The 24,617-nt window shown below is 36.7% G+C and overlaps 1 protein-coding gene across 1 annotated transcript in view; it reads right to left on the reverse strand.

Annotated features, from left to right (window-relative positions):
- LOC113424693 (transmembrane protease serine 11C-like) overlaps positions 1-24,617 on the reverse strand; it is a 63,361-nt gene that overhangs the window by 30,723 nt on the left and 8,021 nt on the right. The window contains exons 2-4 of the mRNA XM_026686517.2: positions 22,711-22,838; positions 5,660-5,727; positions 750-910 (exon numbers count right to left, since the gene is read on the reverse strand). Of these exons, the coding sequence (XP_026542302.2) occupies positions 750-910; positions 5,660-5,727; positions 22,711-22,838 (357 nt within the window). The remainder of the gene's footprint in view (positions 1-749; positions 911-5,659; positions 5,728-22,710; positions 22,839-24,617) is intronic.

A 24,617-nucleotide genomic window follows, 5' to 3' on the forward strand; every position in this document is an offset into this window, starting at 1 on the left:
CTTAAATTTATGAAGATCAATTATAAATAGGAATGAAAATAATGTAACATTAAAGCAGTTTCTTATTCACAAGAGAATAAGTTTTTTATTTGCTTTTACCACATGAAGAAAACTTTTAGGCAATTATGATAGACAACACAACTCTCCTCCCCGTGTCATGAGGTCTTTCCTCAAATTTCAGTTTCTACAAGGGCTAGCAGGTCCAAATTTCCTGCCTGTTTTCCACGCCAGCCTTTTCTGCATCATCTTCAGAATCACATTTTTTCTTGTTTTATATATATATTGTTAGATATATATACTATTTTCCATTTTATCATCACAAGAAATCGGAGTGATAGGTTGCTCTGATAGCTACTATGACTCCATGAGTTCTATGGGTGAAGGAGGATTGGAACTAGGATTTCCAAGCCTTCCATTTGGCAATGATACATTTGCTAAATCAGAGAAAAAACCGTTTTCCCATCCTCATTCCTGCTATATTTATCAATTTATTTCTTAATCATGACTGGCTGCAAAGCCTTTAATATAACAGGGGGGTGATTTATTTGTATATATGCAAAACTGTGGTCCTATATATGGACAGAACTTTCTTAACTGAACAACCTCAGCTTGTTTATTTTATTCAGCTACCAACTTTTAATGTTGTCTGGTTAGAATAAAATACATATACAGTGCGTAGTGCAAAACATACAGCACGAAACCTCAATAAGACCCACCTCAGTCAATGCTAAAAGTTTCGAAACACTTGCCTGTAACAGAGGAAGATGAGAGATCAATATGTGCAGCCCCAGGATATGTCTGCAGCTTATGTCGCAAAATTCTATTGACTGCCATGTGGAGTGATACTTTACTTTCAGCACGGGAGAAAAAGATCAGCACAACTTGAGCCAATACTCCACCTGAGTCAGGACTGAAAGACAACCAAATGATTAATCACAGATTATCAGTGCAGTTATGTGATTACCATTAGATTCTATAATGGCAACTAGAAGAAGAAAAAGTAAAATGGAATATATTAAATAATTTTTGATAGCAATATCTGTTAATTTCTTAACTTTAGTCAACATATATATTCGTAAGGGCCACATTTCAATGTTTAATTTCTGAATATATAAAAACATTAAAATGCCCTTAAAATGAGTTTAATTCAAGATAATTACATGGACACAACCATACCGTTTCTTGATAACAATATAGAAATAGTTTCTATTAACACCTTCTGAGACGTTTTCTGAATTCTTAATATAATGTACAATTCTGAGTTTTGAAGGAGCTGGGAGACATGATCTTGGAAATACTGAACCACATTCTTCAAAATTCTTGGGGCAGTAGGAAATTACCAGAGAACTGGAAAGGAACTACTATGATTTCTATCTTCAAAAAAGGAGGGGGGAATCCAGAAAACTATAGACCAATCAGCCTGACATCATTACCTGAGAAGATCCTGGAAAAGATAATCAAGTAACAGATCTCAAGTAATTTCTAGAAGCAAGCAAAGTTATAACCAGAAGCCAGCACAGGTTTGTCAAAAACAAATCATGTCCTTCTTCTTCTTCTTCTCCTTCTTCCTCATGTATTTGCTGATATGTAGAAACCGCCATTTCTAAAAAGTGGAAGACAGCTCCCAAAGAATCCTTGCCTTCTTGTTCTCTTTCCTTTAATTTTTCATATTCCATTTTTAATTCATCCACAGGTAGTGCCATTGTGAATTTTTAAGAACAACCCAGATGTTTTTAATCTTAAAGTAATTTCCAAGTGTCAAAGTTATCAAACAATCCAAACAAACACAAAATATTTCCTCTTCTTCTCTTTGCAGTTTTTCCTCCTGGGGCAAAATCCCAAAATATATTTTAAAGCCGTATTACAGTTAGTTGCTGGTCTTATAATCTTCAAGGTGTCTCCTCCAACAAATTTTTAAAGATTTTTTTAGTCCTCTCCTTCCCACTTATAACAAAGAGCTTATTTTTACCTTAAAGAAGCAGATTTTTTCAGTGCTCATTTGCTTTCTCCGTAAGGAAGGGGAGTGAACTTTCCTTTCAGCACTTTCGCTGCTTTAACAAGTTCTTTTGGAAACAAATGTATCAATCCAAAAGTCAGGTTTCCAGGGTGTTTAAAAGTATCTTAATGTCCCGGTTCAGCCAAGAAAACTTTCTCCTTCTGATTCTTCCTCCTGCACAAATCTTATCCGGTTGAAGATTCCTTTGTGGCTGCCATTTCTGACAGTCGCTCCACCGCCTCAGGAAAAAGGAGTCTAGCCGGCTGGGGAAAGGGGTTGCGATGTCCCCAGACCCCTGCCCGGATCTCCTCTATCTTCCGCTGCCCCTCCGGGGTAGCGACAACCCCCAAATCCAGTTGGATCGGGGGTACCTCAGCGGCGAGCGCAGCAGGGACCCGCAGAATCGCGAATTCCTGCCGCCGCCGAAGCCTGCAACCAGAAGGCCGGAAGAAGAAGAAGAGGAAGAAGCCATTTTTAATGGACAAAAAAGTTCAATTAAGAAAGAAAATAGGAAGAGAGGAAGGAAAAATGAGAATTTAAGATTTAATAAAACAACCAAGAAAAAGAAAAATAAGGTGAAAAAAAGGTACAATGTTAGAAAGCAACAGAAAAGAGAAATACAACAGAGAGGGGAAGTTAAAAAGGTGGAGGTTGGGTGGGGGGGGCAAAAAGACCAGACTGGAGAAGAAAGGGAGGGAAAAAGGGGGAAAAAGCCACAAAGGCCTGAAACAAGATGCAAAAAAGCAGATTTTTTTCAGAGATAAAGGATAGAGTATAATTAAAGAAAGATTCTGCAAGAGTACATAAGATAGTATTGTAGTATTTGCATTTGAAATAGTCCATTGGAATATTATAAGATTTAAAAAAATATTAAAATATTAAAATGTTTAATAATGATAGACTTCAATAGCTAATAAAATATTAAAGAGAATGTGTAAAATGATTAATGTTTAGTTATAGATTAATTTGTTATTGTGTTAATGTTATTATAAACTTACTATTTCATTTTCTTATTTTAAAATAATGTATTAAGCAAAATTAGAATTAGAATGGAAATTATATATTTAATTATATTATAAATTCATTATTCTTTTATTTTAAAATGCAATATGTAGAATGTACTAAGCAGAATCAGGATGGAAATTATGTGTTATTTTAAGTGTTAACTTAGGGGAAAGATAGAAAGGCGTCATACTTTAAAAGTGACTACAGGGGAAATTTTCTGTTAAAGAGAAGAGATAAATGGATAATTGGAAACGGACGGACAAAAGATACAAGTATAATGATTTTAAAATAAGATGAAATAAACAAAATATAATTAAGAGAGTGAAAAGAAGGGAGAAGTTATATAGAAAGTATAGAATGGTAAATAAGATAAGAATGGTATATAAGGTGAGCATGAATTTGATTTAGGTCTGTAAAAAAAAGATGTAACCCGGGACTAAGTCACTTTCCAAAAAGAAGTTTTATGTTTTATGTTTTGTGTTTTGGTTAGCTATGTTTGATTGGGAATTAATAAAACCTTGGAGGAATAAAACTAAAGGGAGAAATAATGAGAAATTTGGAAAAGATATGTACAAATGATAATTTGGAATTATATTGTGTAAAAGAATGTTTTATTTGTTTTGTCAAAATCTACAAGTAGCTTCCAGACAGAAGGTTTTATGTTTCTATGTTTTATGTTTTGTTGGTTTGTTAAAAATTAATAAAATTTGTTTAAAAAAACAAAAAAAACAAATCATGTCAAACAAATCTTATTGCAGTCTTTTACAAAATGTCTAGGAAATGCTAATGGACCAGGTAATACTGTGGACATATTATACTTGGATTTCAATATGTTATTTGAAAAAGTAGACCGCAACTACTTCTTGGTCAGCTAGAAAAATATGGAGATAGACAGCATCACTACCAGATGAATTTGTAACTGGCTGACAAACCACACTCAACATATACTCTTTAATGGAACTACATCTACATGGAGAGAAGTAAGCAGTGGAGTACCCCAAGATTCTGTTTTAGGCTGAGTATTCTTCAATATCTTCTTAAATGATATAGATGAGAGAATAGAAGGGAAACTCATCAAATCTTCAGATGACACTAAACTGGCAGGAATAGCCAACACTCCAGAAGATAGGCTCAAGATCCAGATGGATCTCGACAGATGGATCTCTCCTACATTTGTCTGTTTTATTTTGTTACCATTGTTAAATACAAAGGAAATGAAAACAAAAGCTGCTTCCATGTATTGATGAGATATTTCGCTGTGAGATAACTTGTATACATACCTGCATAAGCAAGATCCACAAGAGTTCCCTGCTTTTTCCTTGTCCAAAAACATTTGCAATTCTAAACCTAACCCTGCAGCTTTATTTGCAAGATTTTTCAGAAATTGCTGTATAAAAAAAAGAAATCAATGCATTTCCCTGTCTCTGATTATGAATATGGCAATTCATCCAAAGAACACCACAACTTATACACAGTTTAGTTTTAAATGTAGAATGGTATATTTTAATATAACATGGGTTCATAACTCAACTAAATCTTTGATGACTTAAAGAAACATCATCAAATAATAATAGTTGGTTTGGATATGGCATATTAACAAAATTATGATAATGGAGACCTTGGTACTCTCTGAGCTTATTTGTTTTCTTGCAGAAGTTTCATTACCCAATTAGGTTACATTATCAGTGGTGATCATATTTACCTAGCTAGTGTACTAGGTTACATCAACACTAATCATGTTATGTAGTTGGATAATAAAACATCTACAAGCAAGCAATCAAATTCAGAGAACATGAGGACTCCATTGTTCAGCTACAAATATTATCTTTCATTGAAAATTATCATTAACGCAAGAGGCCACTTTAGGAATTATTAGATAGATAGATAGATAGATAGATAGATAGATAGATAGATAGATAGATAGATAGATAGATAGATAGTGCCAGGAAAGAAATATCTTTAAATTTCTATAAATTTCTGTATGTGTGCATACACACACACACACACACACACACCAGTGTCCTATTTCATATTGAAAAATACTGTGAATTTATCTTTATAAATTATTATGAACAGATATATAATCTTTTCAGTTTCTGAAGTAATTCAAATGATGTTTTATTTTTCAAAAAATCTTCAACATCCCTTAATTTTAACAGCACCATATGAGATCCCTAAGGATTGGGATCTGCAAAACTTAATGGTCACAAAAACAGCAGTATGGATACAGCACAGCAGTTTACCACATATTTGAATACATTTCACTATGTACCTAAAGGTTAATAAAATGCTGTGTATATTTTCATATTGTTAGTTATATCTATTTGAGGGTAATTATTAATTTTGTGAAGGATGCATTTTATTTTATAATAATTTTGATGACAATTTATTTTTGCCTCCCAAAGCCTTCAGGAATGGATGACAAACAAAATAAATACATAACAGTGGAATGATTCAGACAAATCATATTAAGTTATCAAAAGGACCATCTTACAAAGGGAAATGAAAAATTATATCGCAATCAAGAAGAAAATTATAGTAAGGCATGAGAAAATATGTACCTTGAACTAGCTGCATACATATACATAAGTACACAAATTGTTTTAAAATAATGAACCTGAAGTTTCTGGCATGTCTCTGAATTATGGTTTTACGTACCTCACTTTAACAAGCCGTGAGCCTCTATATTTATGTCTTAAAGCAGAATTGTGAAATGTCTCATACATCTATGGGGAAAAAGTGGTTTGAAAAAAGAAAGCTTGGATTCAGCCAAGGAATATAAATAAGTAACAACTACATATAGAATTGCTAAATACAGCAAAACAACAGCAAATATTAAAGTAAAATAACAATAACAAAAATAGAACAGATGGGCAGCAAAAGAGAAATAGCATTGGCCTATCTTTACAATGGAGCAGCCATCATTTCAATCCAGACTTTGATTTCTGGGCTCTGGGCCTTGAATCCAGACTTTTTATGGTGTTAATTTAGGTTTTTGGCCAGTGAAGGGATTCAAAAATTTTTACTACCGGTTCTGTGTGCATGGCTTGGGGAGTGTTGCAGGGGAAGGTTACTGCAAAATCCCCATTCCCTCCCCATCCCACTAACATGCTTTCCAGTTCCGTTCTCCTATGCAGGGCAAGAAAAGAAGACCCAGCCGATCAGCTGGGACTCAGGAGGCAGAGAATAGATGGGGGTGGGGCCAGTCACAGGTGATATTTGCTGGTTCTCCGAACTACTCAAAATTTCTGCTACTGGTTCTCCAGAACTCATCAAAACCTGAGGAATACCACGTCTTCTTTTGGCAGTGGTGTAATTTTCAAATCAAATGATTTTAAATATTTCATGGATACCCTGCTATGTTCACTAGAACCTGGTGCAAACCCTCTAAGGTGGAAGCCTACATTAGATTTACATTAGAAGCACATTTAGGCACGTCTAGTCTCAGCTGATACAAAGTTAGAATAAGGACCTGAAGGCATACCATACAATACCTGTATCATTACTTTTGCTTTAAATGATTTCAGTGCCATTGCAATATATTGCTCCCCCTAGGAATAAATATAAGTAGGTATAGCCTTGGTGTTTCTTTTTTGCTACATGTGTTTCATGGACCAAATAGACATTTCTCCACCTGGATGAATGGAACATCATTCCTAAATAATTAAAAAGCTCTATTTTATAATTAATTTTATCTTATTATCATTAATGATCCCATTCTGCTTTTTAATTCCCCTGGCAAAGGATAACATCTATGTTTTGAAGCAGATAAATCAGAAGTGTATACATTGATTTGTGTCCATTGTTATTGTAGAACCCTGTCTAGTCATCTGCTGTTGTTTCTGAATTAGTTCTAACTCTCCCACTTAACAGCTTAAAAAACCTGTTTTAAAGAACTCTCATTCCCACCACTCTTTACAGTTATATTATAGCACAATTATAATAATAATATTGAAGTTATTATCTTTATATTAAAATGATGATGATAATCAGGATGAAATTAAACTCCATGTATGATTGTTACCTGTCTTTGAAATTTACAAAGCAAGATATTTGGAAACTGGTTCTAAAATAATTTGTATCACAGCTGAAAGCTGAGAAAGGTATTTCTTGTTTCATGAAAAATATGCCAATAGAGGATTGTAAAAAAAGGTCCCTAATTAGATTATATAATTCTAATTCTATTTATTCTAGATTAAAAATTAAATTAAACATTAAATTCCCCATATGGATAAAATTAATTAAAGGAGGAGTCCCTTTAATTTGCTAGTTGTAGCCCACTACAGGGGCTGATCTTTATTTCAAGAGCCATTGAGCCAGTACTGTCTGAAGATGTTTCCATGGTCATGTGGCCAGCATGACATTATGGAGCATTATTTCCTCCCTACCAAAGTGGTACCTATTTATCTACTTGCATTTGCTTTAGAACTGCTAAGTGGACCTCATCCTAATGCACAGTGGTCTCAAATCTGGATTGTCAGCTGGATAGCCCAGCATCTTAACTGCTGAGTTATCACAAAGCCTCACAGCTGAAAACGTATCTTTAGCTAATTTTCTTTCAGTATTTTTTATAAATAAGTAAATAGATACCATTTTGAAAGAATGGAACCTCATGATAAACCAAACACAAGGGGACAAAACTCTAAGGAATGAAAAGCTAAAAGAAAGACTCTAAGCATACATAAGACTATGTTTACGATCCTTAATATTAATGGAAATTAATTAAGGAATAATTAAATTCCATTTGTTTCAAGGGATAAAGTGTAGCCTCAACCATTTCCAATCTTGAGAATATACGATGTATAATTCTTATCAGCAGATAAGATACAGTATATTCTTATCTGTATTAGACTACGCATTAATTTTTCATTTAAGATGTAATCACATATGTAGCAATTCCCTTGTTTGAATACTATCTCTGTTCTCCCAAATTATGCCTCTGTTGTTTAGCATTATTTTAAAAAGCTGATCATAAATGCTGCATGTAATTTTGTTCTTTAATAGTAGTAAGATATTTCCTGCTCTGAAGTGTGATATTGATTTTGGTTTGATTCAAATATATTTCAGAGCAGTGACCCAAAATACCTGAATTGGATGGTTGCTTTATTTCTGAGATTGTTTTTTACAACTTTTATGTTTTCATGTGTGTGCATTTTGAATACATCCTATGGAATATTGTTTGTTTGTAAAAGAGAGAGGGAGAGAGAGGGAGAGAGAGGGGAATTAGGAACTACAATATATAGCCCGAGGGATAAATATTTACGCTATTTTGAGACTAGTATTACTCAGATAAGGGAAGGCTTTTGAGAATTTTCGCCCAGAAGTGGGAAGGCAAAGGATAGCTGGTGGCCTGGTGGATATTTCCTTGGGGAATGGATTGCTTCCCAAGGAAGAGCTGGACTTTTGGTCTGGCTAGCTAGAAAGTATTTTGAGTTGGACTTGTGCATCGTCTGCCTTAAAGTGGCAGCTTTGTAGTTCTCTGAAGCTTGAGGCATTAGTTTAGCTGACTTAGAAGCCAGGATGGCAGAGGTAAACTGTACTGTGAATGTGGATATGTGATTCTCCTCAAGTGGGGACATTACACTACTTGTTAATGATAGATTAATATACAGAGAAAGTTAAAGTTCTCCTGTGTGAGGAGTGGAGAATGGCATGGCCAGAGGATTGCCAGCTAAAACATAGACTGGCAAGAAGAAACCAGTAGCATTTTTATAAAAATTGATGGATCCGGTGGTGTGTGTGGTTGGCCTTTGTGCATTCAAGCAGTGGCTCACTAATGTTGTTATGATGTAGTTATTCCAAGAGAACTGGGTTCTCTTAATAGATAGGAATTTAGATCCAGCGGAGTATCTGTCAGAGCATGGTTGTGTGGAGTTACATACTAAAGTGTGGAAGGGTTTGGAAGATAGACCTATAAAGAAAGGAGTTAATTTGTTTATTGATGTGTTGTCCCAAGCAGAGGACAGAAAAAGGAATGTATTGGTTAATGGAGACATTGATGAAGTTTTGGAAGCAGGAAAACTTCCATCTGAATGATCTGAAAGTAAGTAGATTTCATAGAAGCGGTTATCATGTTGAAACAAAGCATAAATGAGTTGTTGAATTTCTTAGGACAGTAGGGCCTTAGAGTTTCAAGGAACAAAATTATAATATGTGGAACTTGAGGTTAAATCAAATTAGTCATGGAAGTAAGACGATAAATCCGGAAAGGATTGAGGGGATAGTTAGACAGCCCCTACTGACGAATAAGAAGGAGGTTCAGGAAATGGATGAAGGAATGGAATACTAAGAGTAAATATATTTACTATGAGGAATATAATAGAGAGAATACATGAGTGAATTTATTTGGGAACTAGCATTAATACATATATATTATGAGTGAATTTATTTGGGAACTAGCATTAATACATATATATTCAATATATATAAAGAGAATATATTTGTAGAGACATGTAAATGATAGCCATGCAAATGGGGAGAATTTATACATTGTATACAAATAAAGAAGAGAGTTATGCAGAAGCAGATAGTAAAAGGAAGGAATTTGATCATTTGGCCATTCCAGAGAATACAAGTAGATTACACTGAAATGCCAACAGTGGAACATTGAAGTGTTTGCTGGTAATTTTGAATGAATGGGTTATAGTGTTTCTGTGTGCAAAAGCAAGTGCTCCAATGACTGTACTAATAATATAATACTTAGATATGGTTTGGTTGAATCTATTGACAGTGATAGAGGCATACACTTCACTGTCCAACTGGTGCAAAAGAGAATGGAGCAATTGAGGATTAATTAGCAATAACACATAGATATAGACTGAGTGGCTGTGTGGAGAGAATGCAAAAACCTTTAAAAAGATCAGTAAAAAGGTTGATACTGGAGCTCAAGTTTCTCTGGATGAAATGTTTGCCCTTATCCCTAGAAAAGATGTGTGTATTTTACCATATGAAGTGTTGTTTGAAATATCATACCTGGAAATTCCATAATAATGCACTAAAGATGTTTTTGTAAAGAACTGTATACTTGGGTTCTCCTTTTCTTATCTCACTTCAGGAAAAAAAAAAAAAGACTGCTAGCTCAATTTGCTGTCTACAGAGAATTTGCTGTCCAGAAGTTCCAACCTGATGATTGGATAAAAAGCTGAGCAAATATCCAAGCCTGGGACAGCTTTTGCTGAATCCTGTTGACCACTGAAACAGCAGTCTGGATAAATGACCCTCTGAATAGACAGTGAAGCAAGGCACATATAATCCTTTTCAACTTACATTTTAAAGTTACATATATACTTAGTTTATGGGACATTGGGAGATTGAGTTGCTTATTTGGCTGAGAGTAATAAACTTTTATATTGTGTTGTTAATTTTATTGAGAAAAAGATAATAGACTATAGCTGTGGTACAAGATGGAAGAAAGAAGAAGTAGATGTAAGTCCCCAATGACCAGTTGTAAATTTTGACATATAAACTAGAGATGTCAGTTGGGAGGGGGCCTAGTCCATTTAATGATATGAAATTGATAGTGATAGTAGTTAGTACCTTGTGTGGGGTAGGAATGGAGGCTTCTGATGTATTGTCTAGTTATCCAATGACATGGCAGCAGCTATGTTTCCATACTGAACCTGACAGTGAATATTATCAAATGCAAATACCACTGACACTAATTGAACCCACAACTGAGATAAGATCCACCTTGGATGATGGACATAACAGGAAGAAGACATAGCCAGGAAAACGGGGGTAGTTTCCAAAGACAAGGAAACAGGTAGTACACTACAATAGTATGGGTGTGGTGTAGGGAAATACGTAGCTTGGATAGAAGCCAGGAAAGGGGCAGATATGTAGCCAGGAAAGGGGCAGAGACTGTATATTTGAACCTGTATATAAATCCCAGCCCTCCTGAATTCTGCCATGAGCAGAATTCCCTTTTCAAAAGCTTAATAATAAAGCTCTTCCATATTGTTCACTGTCTCCAGCTGTTTTTCATTATTATTATCACAAGAAATTATATACATATATATACATATATACATACAAATTTTGTATAACATAGGTTGCAGCCTACTTTAAGTTGAAATGAAAATCACAACTTCATACTTTCTTGTTCCACCATAAAATCCTAAAGTTTACTTTAGAACAGAAGAAGTTGATAGTGATAATGGGTGCTTCCCAGAATAATGCAATTGATAGAGATATTCTTTTGAAACATGTTAAGAACTACTGCATCTGCTCTTAATTTCACATGCTAGAGAATTAACAGATAGGATCATCCAAGGCAGATTAGAACCCCGTATGAAAAAAAAGAGTGTTCAAACTGGGAAAAACTGAGGAACTTGAAATATTATTGCTGATGCATCCTGACTAATTAGAAAAAACAGAATTCTACAAACGTCACTGCGTATGTGCCTAATTGATAATTAAAAGACCCTAAATTGTATTAATCATATCAAGTTTTCTAATATGTCTAGAAAAATGGAAATTCCAGGATATATCCTCATGAAAAAAACACAAGACAAAACAGGTCAAGAACACATAATTCAGACAGTAAAACAGACTGTTTTCAAGTTGGTAAAGGAGTCAAAAATGCTGTATATTTATTTATTCAACCTATGTGCTAAATATATATTAAAGGAAGGTGGATTGGAACAAGATAAACATTGCTTTAAATTGGGGAAAGAAACTGCAACAACCTATGCCATACTGATGATACTACCCTGAGAACTGAGAGTGCAAAGGATTCACAAGCTTTAGTAATAAAAATTAAGAAGCAAGATGAAATAATGGATTAAAATTAAATATAAAGAAGACCAAGCTAATGTCAAGAGGTAGAACAACCAGCCTTAGAATCAGCAATGAAAATATTGAAGTGGTGAAGGAGCCATGAAGGCCTTTGAAAAGATATTCAAATGTATTGATATCTTCATATCAACAAAAATTGAAATTGTAGAAGCCATGACATTCCCTGTGACAGTAGTTGGACATTGAAGAAGCAGGAAAGAAAGAATACTGACTCTTCTGAACTTTGATATTGGAAAAGACTCCTAAAAATCACTAAGAAAATCAACAATTGGACATTTTATGCTACCTGTCTGGAAAAGACTGTAGTGCTGAGAAAAGTAGAAGAAAACAGAGGAAGAAGATACCTAGCAGTAAAATGGCAATGGATGCATATGAGAAGACTTGAAAGACCAATATGAGATGGATCTTAATGGACTCTATGGAGATTAAATCTATCTATGGCAGGATGGAACGAATACAAGAAGATTCGCTACTGAGATCAAGCTCATTATGAAATTAGAATTCTTGAAATATTTTTTCACCATTATTATCATCTTCAAAAAAACATTACAAACATATCATAAATAGATTAACATTATCTAAACAGGAAGAAAGGTAAAAAGTACAAAAGGAGAAGGATATGATGCTTGAAGTGCCCCCATCATTCACATAAGTCTCAAAGAAAAAAAGAGAACTCATCCAACACTATTTTCATGGGCTACCTTTTTACTTTGAAAAAAATAAATGAAGAAACAGCTATCAAGCAAAATACAGAACTGCATGGTCTGGCTATGGCACTACAATGAAAAAAGGGTCTGCAGAAGGTTACAGAACTCATAGTCCTCTTAGATCTATACAGCTAACTAGCTATATCCAGGGGTGGGATTCAGCCGGTTCGGTCCGATTCAGGCAAACTGCTTGTTACGAGTTTGTGCAGGTCAGAGAACCAGCAAATCGCGCCACTGGCTGGCTCCACCCCACCCCACCTAGTCACTCCTTATCTCACCTGCTCACCTGTCATTGCTGCCTGCCTTGCCTTTGCCCACCTATGCCATTACTGCCTGCCTTCCGCTGCAGATGGGTGAGTAAGGATCTGCAAGAAAGCCTCGCTCACCTACCTGCCACCGCCAGCCCCAGTTGAATCCTGACTCCCGGGCTGCCTGGCTGCCCTTGCCGAGGTTGCCCACCATTGCTGCTTGCCCCACCCACCATCTTTGCCCACCCGCCATTGCTGCCTGCCTTTGTGATCAGTGAGTGAGGCTCTGCAAGCAAGCCCTAGTTGCCTACCTGCCCCTGCCACTCACATTTCCTCCCACCACTAGCCTTTTACGCCACCACCCGCCTTCTCCACCACCACTTGCCTTTTAACCGCCACCATTGCCCGCCTTCCCCCACTTGCCTTTTACTGCTGCCACCATCCACCTTTCCCCTCTCCATCACTTGCCTTTTACTGCCACCACCGCCCGCCTTCCCCATCGCTTGCCTTTTACTGCTGCTGCCTGCCTTCCCCCCCACTGCTTGCATTTTACCACCACCACCAAAAACTAGTCACTGGAGAACACATGGAGTGGTTTTATGTGGTTTCTAGGTCAGTGGCTGCTTCTCTCCCCTGTTGCTCTTGCTGGGAAAGCGAGGGCATCTTTTGTGGCACAGTGAAATTTAGCTTTGGATCCTGCAAGTCCCACTCCCATCAGGAAAAGGCCACCCGCGGCAGGTTGAATCCTCTTTTCTCTCTGCCATTCAGAGCTGTTTCCCAATGGGGTTCCACTTTACTGGACCCAAAGCTAAATTTTGCTATGCAGCAAAAGAGACTCTTGCTCTCCCAGCAAGAGCAGCAGGGGAGAGAAAACAGATTGTCAGAGAACACATTGAGTGGCACCATGTGGTCTCCGGGCCAGCAGCTGCTTTTCTCTCTCTGCCACTGCTCTTGCTGGGAGAGTGAGAGAGTCTTTGATCAAGGTACCCCTCAATGGAGTCAGGGACAGCTGATAGGTGGCTGTGGGGAGCAGAGCCTGGAAGCCCTGATGTACCATGTGGGTGGCCACAGGGGTGAACAGCTGATGGGCGGTGGGTGGGGAGCTAGTCCGGGAAGCCACGGTGCCGGAGGAATCCCTGCTGTTGCCTTTCTTGCTGCCGCTCCATTGCCCCACTGCCACTGTTGCCATCTCACTGCCGCTGCATCCTTCCCCCAGGTATGGTGAGCCCCGAGTTGGGGCTCAACAGCTTGCCTTTCCCGCCCATGCCATGCTTGCCTTTTCCTGCATGCCATGCTTTCCCCTTGAGGAAGCGGGGCTGGGGAAGGTGGTCGACTGCCAGCCACGGCCTTGTTTTGCAGCCGGCCCCATAAACCTGTGGTCCCCTCTCACCCAGCTGGCTGACTGCTGCCTTGAACTGCTGCTCCGCTGACTTTTTTCTGTGCTGAGACACTGACACCGTAAAATTAGGCACTGAAGGAAGAGGCAGGACCGTAGGATGCAGGAAAATTCTTTATTAGAGGTTCAGAACAAAAAAAGCGGTGAGCCGCAACAGGCGCTGGCTTTTATAGCTGGTGCTGTCCAACATTTCAGCCACTGATGGCGCTTTATTATTCCTGCCAGTGGCTGGACCAATGACTGGAGTCTGATGTCAGAACTCCACTCTACATACAACATACATGTATATTAATGAGGCGTCATTGAATATTCAACAGACACTGCTGCTCTCGCCATGGAGGCGAGAGAGAGCAAGAGCGGGAGAGAGTGAGCAGCTGTCTCGATGCAGAGAAAAGTCATGCATCTCCCCATATTCTTCTCATCGCGAGCAGCCTCTTGCAGCACCTTTAAACTGAGTGTGCTTCACAAATGAGGAGGAGGAGGGGACAAGGCTGTTCATGGTGAAAGGAATATGGGGAGACTTGCAACTTTACTCCATGCCAAGCTGCTCTCACCATGGAGGCAAGAGAGAAAGAGATAAGAGAGAAAAAGAGATGAGAAACAGAGAGCGAAGAGAAAGAAAGAAAAAGAGAGACAGAGAGATCAGAAACAGAGAGAAAGGGAGAAAGAAAGAGAAAGATGAGAGAGAGATGAGAAACAGAGAGAGATGAGGGAGGGAGGGAAAAAGAGAGATGAGAAAGAGAGAGGGAGAAAGAAGAAGAGAGAGAGATGGGGGGGAGAAAGAAAGACACATACACACAGAGAGAGATACCCGTTTAAAAGAAAGAGAAAAATGGCTCTTTAAGTGTTTAAGGTTGCAGACCCCTGGGTTAGGCAAACACCATGGTTCATTAAGTGAGCCTTGTGGTCATTAAGTGAACACTGTGGTTGTTATGTTCATTTTCCCAATGGGCATTTTTAACCATAAACCAGAAGGAATTGTTGGAAACTGGCAAAAAACATATAAAACCTCAGTCGCATGATTGTGTGGAATGTTGTAACTGGTCATAAGTGTGTGTGTGTGTGTGTGTGTGTGTGTGTGTGTGTTTGTATGTGTATGGCTGTCAAAACTCCAAAAATAGGTCAAGTAGCTCTAGTGAGGTCAGTTGTTAATTACAATGATTTCTATATCCATTTATAACAGGGCTACACTATGGCCAAGTATGCACTGATCTAGGAGCACCAAAATGTAAGAGCACCCAAAAACCTTTAAAAAATGCAACACAAAAGTAAAAAGCAATAAAGTACATTCTGTGAGCCAGTTCATCCACTCAAGGATTAAATAAAATTTCTCAGAATTGTTGCTTTATGACAACAGTGGGGCTAATCCAATTAAAATTACATATTCATATATTTTAATTTAATTACTTTGTTAAGGTTTCAAATTGCTTTTAAAAGTTTCCAGAGTGAAATATTTTGATAAGACTCTTGTGAATATTAATTTTTCCTCACAGTTTCCATAAAGCTGTCAAAGTTCAGGTTTACACATTTTTGTCCAGAAATTCAGCACATTTGCCTACCAGCCAAGTAGATTTCTTATTTACCCAAATTCCCTGGTGATCATCAGAGAAATATGCAGGTAGACTATCTACTCACTTTACCCAGTCACAAATGCAACAAAACCCAAAGGAAATACCATACATACATGCATACAAATAAATCCAGGTGAAAATTATGCATATGCACATACAGAGAAACATTACACACATTTTACTTGCCTAAAACATAATACAATACACTATTTTTTTTTAAAAAAAAAAAGCTTTCCACCACTCCTTAGTCTCCTAACAGAACTCCCCCGACACACACACAGAGCTTATAAATTTGTTGTGGTTGTTTAGGTATCTGGCATTTTTGTAAAGAAATCTCAGAACTACAGCTCTATTCAATAGCTAAGAATAATGTGAGGGTCCATCATGTGAGGTCCACAGACACTCTTGGGATGGCATTGAGGCAGATTTTTTTGGTTATTGTTTTTCATACAGATGATGTGTTTAAAACTATCTAAAATGAGCAGTTGAAAATAGGGCTTGGTGGATGCCAAAGAAGATGTCATGGGTACAAAAGGGTCCACATGTTGCAGAAGCTCCATTAAGAAATACTATAGGGCAGGGATCTGTTTGAGTGTTTGAACACTCAAACAGCCATATGGACCCATTTCCCACAGAAAAGAAAACACCAGGAGCCAATAATTTAACAATCAGTGTGACTGGGTTGGTGTGGCCAGCCAGTTGTGGCATCAGCCAACAGGGAGCCCCAACAGAGGGCTGAAAGAGCTGCATGTGGCTCCTGAGTCACAAGTTGCACACCCCTGTTACAGCTAAATGATTTATTCTTATTGGGTAACATTTAAGATTTTTGACGTATCTTAGCATTAATAATTTCAAGATTTCATATTTTAAATGTTCTAAATTTGTATTATTACGTGTTTCAGCTTAAGTACTGCAGCTGTATCTGTTTTCCTAACAATCAAGCTGCCTTTAGAAGAAAATGAGTCAACATCATAAAAATGGCAAAATGTATGTTCTGAACTAGAAAGAGGATGGGGTTGTGTTTTCCTGTCTTTACCAAATTCACGCCTGCCATATATTAAAGTCTCCAGTCATGAAAACCCAGCATTTGTGTATAGTGGCTAGGATTACTCCCAATTCTGAAGTACTCTTATTCTTGAGACCAGCAAGTTAAGGAAAGCATTCCAAGTCCAGAGTTTAACAAAGCCTCATTTCCTTTCCATCACTAAAAACACAAACTCCTCGCAGATGATACTTTTGGAAAGCCATTCAGAATGAAACTGTCTCCAGCCATTTAGACATTTCATAACTATCTACATGAAACATTGCCACTATCATAACTGATGTTGTGAAATTTAATTTGTTAACTATGTTTTTTTAAAGCTTAGTCAGATAATGTTGTATTGTACAATGAGCAGGGTTATCACACTTGATTGTGAAGGGTCAAATCTAAAATCTATTGCTTTGACATAGGTACATTTTGAATTAGCAGACTGATAAACCCATCACAATTACATTCTTCAGATTTTTATCTGGTGGAAATTGGTAATATTGTCTGACTCACAAGCTGCTAATTAGCCATATAGGGGAATCTTTCTTTAGAAAGGACCATATTCGAAGTCCCCTCACCACTCTTTAAAAACATAACTACATTTCTCCAAAAAAAGTAACTGAAACATTTGGAAAGCTGGTACTGAGTGGCAGTGAAGGATAGAGAGGATTAAGCTATCAAAAGTTAGTATTTTAGGTGACTAGATACTGTTGGAAAATTACTATGGATAATTCCTAGTTTAGTTTCCACCCAACATATAACCCTATAGCCAGATCACAGCAAATATATACAGTCAACAACAATAATAAATTAATTTGATGTTTATTCATTAAATATCAGCAAGCATTAAAGTCATTTAACAGTGGAGAAAGAAAATCATGAACAAGAGGAAATAGTTTTACCTTAGCTATATATCAAAAGACACTTTGAGCCCCTGGAAACAATATGATAGGTAATTATTATGGACAACACCAAATGTTATTTCATTATTGATAATTTTGGACTTAATTTTTTTATCTATAGAATAGAGATGGAAAGTAGATTCTTCCTCTATTCTGCACCATGAAAAAAATAATTTGGTGGATATGATCGTATTTTCTCACTGGCCCACTGCAAATTGGGGCCACTCATCACTTCCTGAATGCAAAATTGGTGAGGGAACAACCCCTCAAATGAAAGGCAGACTCTAGTAGGCCAATCCACCCGAGAGTCAGCCAGTGAATTTATCATCCCTTCAGGAATGGAAAGAACAAGAAGCAGATAAATTGGGTCTTGAGTCAGACCAGATTGACACAGCCCACCACCTTGCCAGCTCACTCCAAATGAACTGGAATTTCTGAAGTTGACATGAAAAAACATAGTAGCAACATAGGAGGCAAGTAGCTTAAGCTGTAGTGTGGAATTGCCTGGGGCTTCACTTATGGATACATAATTATTCCAGCAATTATATTCTTTCTTAAACATGTACTTCTGCATACTTCTGATGAAAGCATTTCATGCCCTGTTTTAATTATCTTTGTTTATTCCTTTTGAAATTCCAACACATCCTCTCAAAAACCATATGACAAGAACTACAACTTTATTCAAAGGAGTGGCTGAAATAATTTACATGTAAAAATGCCAGTCTTTTAGTATGCTAATAATAATTGACACATCATACTACAAGTATTTTTAATAGGACATAACTATTTATTAATAAAATGTAGTTCAGAGCATCAAAATTACTTTTCCGAAGCCAGAGACAATGATAGAATTTCAGTGGAATTACATCAATTCAAGGGTTGAGTGGGAACAATAGGAAGCAACAACTAACTCAGAACACAGCATTTTGAATACCGTATATATAATGTGAGAGAGAGTGAGTTTGTGTTTGTTTATGTGTGTGGTCAGTGTACATTCATTTGGACCTAAATTTGATATCTGTTGAATATTTTGAAGGTTCTTCTGCAATTATTTTTATATTACTTTATTTCATATTTTATCATACTATAAATGATTTAGTGTAACCAGCACATTCCTTTACTAACTGAATCCTCCATATAAAGGTCATATAACTCAGTTTCATTCTTTTTTAATACTCAGGATTAAATGCATAAGCATGTTGCATTCTTATCCTCCCCCTGCCCCATTTGCTTAGTCTTGTTTAATTCCACATGTGTCTGTGATGACCTCCAATCTCCTACAGAGAGAGGGAGGGAGGGAGAGGGAAACCACTCAGACTGGTACTTTTAAAAAAGCACATCACAATGACAGTCACAGTTCTTGCTCTCTCAGATGATGTCCAACCAAAAGAGCTCTTTGTGTAAAGAGTTTGGATCAGGAACTCATCATTCAAATGCTATCTGTTAGTTCTACATAGCATTACAGTAGTTTTACACAGAAAAGCAACATGTTCTTTCTCTTCTAAGAGTTATTTGTTTTGTACAGTCCCATCTGATTGCATTTTTTTAAAAAAATATTTTTCAATTGATATTACCTTCTTTGGTTCTTACATAAGCAGTATCTAGCAGAAAGTGCTAATTTTATTAATTTTGACAAAAAAAAATCAGCTTCATCCTGGAGCATATTTTCCAGATTTTTCATTAAATTACTGGGAGCAGATTGGCATACCTGGTTAATCACCCTCCTAACAAGAAACCCAACATTCCTGCACCTCTTTGGCATGATAAGGAGCCAAATAATTATTTTTGTTCTGTTCCAATGTTTGCTGGTGGAAGTTTTGGTTCTGCTTCTCCTTTCTGGTGGCATTCCAAACAGTAATCTCTGGGTGAAAGCCCACATTGCCATTTTGGTACAACCAAAGTTGTGGCCGACACATTTTTTTCACAAAGAATAGAGCAAGATTGATATCCCAGATGCTATTCCATTCTTGAGAAGCAGTTACTAGACACAGCAGCAGTTTATAGGAAAATAAACTGGACAAAGATTATACCTAAAACAGAATTCATTAATGAAATGCCAATTTGTTCCCAGACAGCAAGAGACAGATTAGCAGCACAATAAATATGGGAGGTGGCTCCTTCAAGATCAGCTTAAAACACCCCCACATAAGAATTTTCAACAGTTTGAAAGTAGCTCCAGACCTATGAGATCTTACAACATGGGCAGAATTTGAGAGTTGAGTTACTTTGTTGCTGGCTTAGCTGTGTGTTATTATTGTTTCTTTAAATGCTTGGAAAAGTTGCACTTTTGAGCTGTCCAATTTTCCTACTGTCAGGAATTCTTGTTTCACCTTTTCTCACATAGAGCCTTGGTTGAGAATATTTATCCAGGAATCCTCTTTCAAGGCAGTTGTTGTTTTTTTTAATAAAAATATAGCTAACTGATCAGTACTAAGAAGGAGCAGGAAAATGACAAAAATCTTCTCAGTATTATTTTTCTTTATCTGAGCTACGACACAACCTTGAAAAGTTGCAAGGATTTATAAACTGTCATAACAGTTCAGAACAATTCTAACTATACTATCCTCATTCCTATTAATACAGTAATAAACAATCATTTTATTGACCTTTTAACAATAGCTATTATGAGAAATCCTGATTGCAAAAATGCCAAAATGTTATCCTTTAGGCTTTTTACTGGCTTTTTAATACAGGTAGTCCTTGACACATAGCGGGGGAGGGGGAGGCTATGTGAGAATGCTTTTGGCATGCTTTAGCTCTGCATTTAACACAATCATTCCACATAGACTGATGTCTAAACTTTTGGACCTTGGACTTTCTTATTCAATCTGCCTTTTGACTATGGCTTTCCTGTCTGGCTGTTCTCAGAGGGTCAAATTAGGTAATCATATCTCTTCAGCCCTTATTCATAACACTGTTAAACCACAGAGTTGCATGTTGAATCCCTTATTCTATCCTCTCTATATGTGCATGACTGCATTCCCACTCACGTTAGTAATACTATTGCTAAATTTGCAGATGATACAACAATGGTGGGACTCATCTCTGGGGAGGATGAGTCTGCCTATTGAGATGAGATGGATGGTTGCTTTCATGGTGTGGAGACAATAACTTGGTCCTCAACACCAATAAGACCAAGGAGCTTATAGTGGACTATAGAGGGAATAGATCAGACATCCAGCCCTTGCTTATCAATAGAGGACAAGTGGAGCAAGTGGCCAGTTTTAAGTTTCTGGGTGTTATCATAAAAGAGGACCTGACCTGGGGCACTCACATTCAGAACTGGTCAAAAGGGCCCAGCAGAGATTATACTACCTGAGACTTCTCAGGAAACAACTGAATGAAAAACTGCTGGTGACCTTCTACGCTGCACCATAGACTTATTAACTTACTGTACCTCTGTATGGTTTGCCAATTGCACAGTGGCAGATACGACAGCACTCCAGAGGGTTAACCCACTGCCTTAAGAAAGTTCAAAACATTCTTAAAGATCCATCTCATCCTGGGCACCCTTTTTTGGAACTATTACTATTTTTTGGAACTATTACCATCTGGCAGTACAAGATAATAAAAACAAGGACTAATAGGCTGAAAAACAGCTTCTATCCCAGGGCAGTAACTATATTGAATTCTACTGTATAGTGCAATATTAATGCAATATTGGGTTTTCAATTAAATAGTATAGAATGTGAAAGATGTTTTATTTTTATAGTTAAAATGTACACTGAAGATGGCATTTAATTTCGTTGTACAAGGTGTAATGACAATAAAGTAAACTGAACTTACAACTGATTGCTCAGTGACCATCAAAGTTACGATGGATCTCCCCAGGGCTACATAGGACCTAGATTTGAAGTTGGACACCCAATGGATACCCTCCTCCATAGTCCTATCATTGCATTTTGGGCATTTGGCAACCAGCCTACATTTATAGCCATTTGCATTATCTCACAGTCACATATCCACACTTTATGACTTTTTTTTACTTCCAGTTTCCAGCAAAATACATCCATCCTGGACAATGAATTTTTTTTATGATCATAGTTCACTTAACATAGTTCACTGCAACAAAGTTCATACAATTTGGCATGACCAACACAGATTATGATACGGTTACAATTACATACCAAGCACTACTTGTAGTAACAGAAAAAAAATAATACCCTTGAACTAGGCAGACTCCCCTAATACCTCAAATGAATATAATGAAATGACCACAAAAATAAACACATTGTGAACCAAAAATGTAGAACAGGAGCCAGTAATGCTTTATTTTTGTTTTCCTTTGGTACCATGAAGGTGGTAGGACAGCCCACGAACTGTGGGCCCCTGACTGAATGCTACATTTGCCTTTATTGTCTGATATTACTCTCTGCCTGTTCCCAGCATTCTGAGAAGTAAAGAAGTAAACAGATTTTATGGAATTGGACTAGGAACAAAGAGGTGGGGAATGGAAGTTAACCATTAATTAGATTTAAACAATAAAAATATTTTGGAAATTGCCACATCAGTCCAGTGGTGGTATTCAACAGGTTCTGACCAGTTCTGGAGAACTGATAATGGAAATTTTGAGTAGTTTGGAGAACTGGCAAATACCACCTCTGACTGGAGATTTTATGGTATCCTTCCCCTGCCACGCCCACCAAGCCATGCCCACAGAACTGATAGTAAAAAAATTTGAATCTCACCACTGCATTAGTCATATTGTTATATAAAAAATTAGCAGGATCTTTGCCTGATTTCAAAACATATGCTAAATAAGTTAGATGAATTCAGAAATGCACATTCCTGTGCACAGTCAGAAGCTTTAATCCATCATGATTTAAATTATCCACAGTTTTCAATTATTATTCTCAGAAATATCCAAAAATTTCTGGGTTCCAAAATTGTTTTTAAGTGCTGAATATAGATGCTTGCTTTGTTGAAGAACCCACAACTACTCATATTTCCATATCACATACAAAGCAATAAATTCACATCTACAAATCTACATCTACAAAGCACCTTAAGCCTACATATTTGAATCCAGAATGAGGAAAGTAAAAATTCAGAGACTTACCAGTTTTTCAATCCAATTTCCTAAATCTCTAAACTGGTCTGAAGTCTGCCGAGACAAAGCACCATTGTATTGTAAACCATTGATTTTAAAGTTGCCCTTGTAATATGATAGCTTTTGATCTCTAATACCTAAAAAGTAAGATTTATGTTAAATTAGAAATTCCAATATATTACTTCCAAATACTCCATGTTACTTATTTTTGTTCACTATATATATATATATATATATGCTCATGAACATTACCAGGCTTTTGACATTTTACAAGCACTGCTTCAAAAATATAAATGCTTTTAATGTCTGATGTTTTAATGCTGTAATATTTTTATCATGCAATGTATTGATTTTGTAAGCTGTAAAGAGATGGGAGGCATACAAATTTAATGAATAAATTATATTTTCCTTTATTACTAGCAATTTAAAAAACATCTAAACTTAGGAAACATCTAAACTTATGAAATTCCAACATGCTTTCTTTCAAATGATTTGTAAAGGTAATAAAATTAATGTTTTAATTGGTAATTTAAGTAGGCATGATCAGATTTTTGGGGGAAAAATGTTCAGTCAAAATTCTAAGATTGGAAAATAGTTTAGGTTAAACAATCCTAGGCCAGAGTCTATCATTTAATCTTTCAGGATGTGTTCAGAGGTTCATGTCAAAGACAAATGGTGGATTCAAACAACTGTGAGGTTGTTTTCTCTACGCCCCAGGATATAAGACTATACATTTGCAGAATGTATATCCATTAACTTATATTTTACATGCAGGACTGCAGCAAGAAAAAAAGTAAGCAAGGATGTCTCTGCAGGCCCATAATAATCAAGTGTTCACTTTCTCCCATAGTTAAGCAAAGATCCAGTGTGAAGAAAAAAAATCTTTTGTTCTATTTGGGTAGTAAAAACATCTGATTGGCCTGGGAAATAAGCCAAGTTATTTCCATGTTAAAAATCAGGGAAAGCAGAATTTGCCTATTTATAAAATAAAACCAATTACAAATGTGTTCAAAAAGTAGTTCGATAAATTGACCATAAGATGCTTTTTACCATGTTGTGAAAAATGAGTCAGGAATCCGATGATGATTGCTGCTGCAATTATGCTGGCCAATAGGATGAGAAGAATTTTCCATGGTTCAAAATATCTGAGTTTTGTACTTGTTGACTGTGCTCTGGAAAAGTTGAAATAGTACTTTTAAAAGTTCCCCGTGTTTTTCTTTTCATTTCACTATACATCTTACTGAAACAATATACAGTATATCAAACAATCTGAAATCATAAAAATAAGTTCCTATGGACTGTTGTCATTTTCTTTTTTCTTTTATCTTATGGTATCATAGTTTTATAGTGATTTTTTTGGAAACCACAAACAGCATATGATTATTTCAAACAAATCAATAAATAAGATGATCTGTATCCACAGGTGGGATTCAACCAGTTTTCACTGGTTCACCTGAACCATTAGTTTAATTGCTTATGCAGTCCGGAGAACCAGCTAAAAATAAAGTGCTAGAGAAGGGGTTTTTCTCTGTCTCCCCCTTCAGTTAATAGCTCCAGATAGCCAAGAACCACTTAACAATTGCAGTTGGAATGCAGCTGATACATGCTGAATCAAGTCAACAAACAACAGAAACTGACAGGATTAGGGCAGGGAAACCCATCAATCACCCATCTAGGGATTGCATTAACCTTTTCCCTTCAGGAAGAAGAACAAGATTACAAACATTTTCATTATAAAGTGTATTAAGTAACACTTCTGTGATCAGCTGAGACTCCCTGGAGTTCGCCAAGTCCTTTTATAGCTGCTGCAGTGTTGGCTATTTCTTGTTTCTTCCTGGGGGAAAAATACAGGAGGGGACAATGATGCAGCTTGATCATACAGGCTGTGAATTTAATGCATGTGTGGTCCAGCCAGC

This window comes from Notechis scutatus, chromosome Z (genome assembly GCF_049901735.1).
Source record: "Notechis scutatus isolate UNSWTSFEM ecotype Mainland chromosome Z, rNotScu1.2, whole genome shotgun sequence".
Lineage (NCBI taxonomy): Eukaryota > Metazoa > Chordata > Lepidosauria > Squamata > Elapidae > Notechis > Notechis scutatus.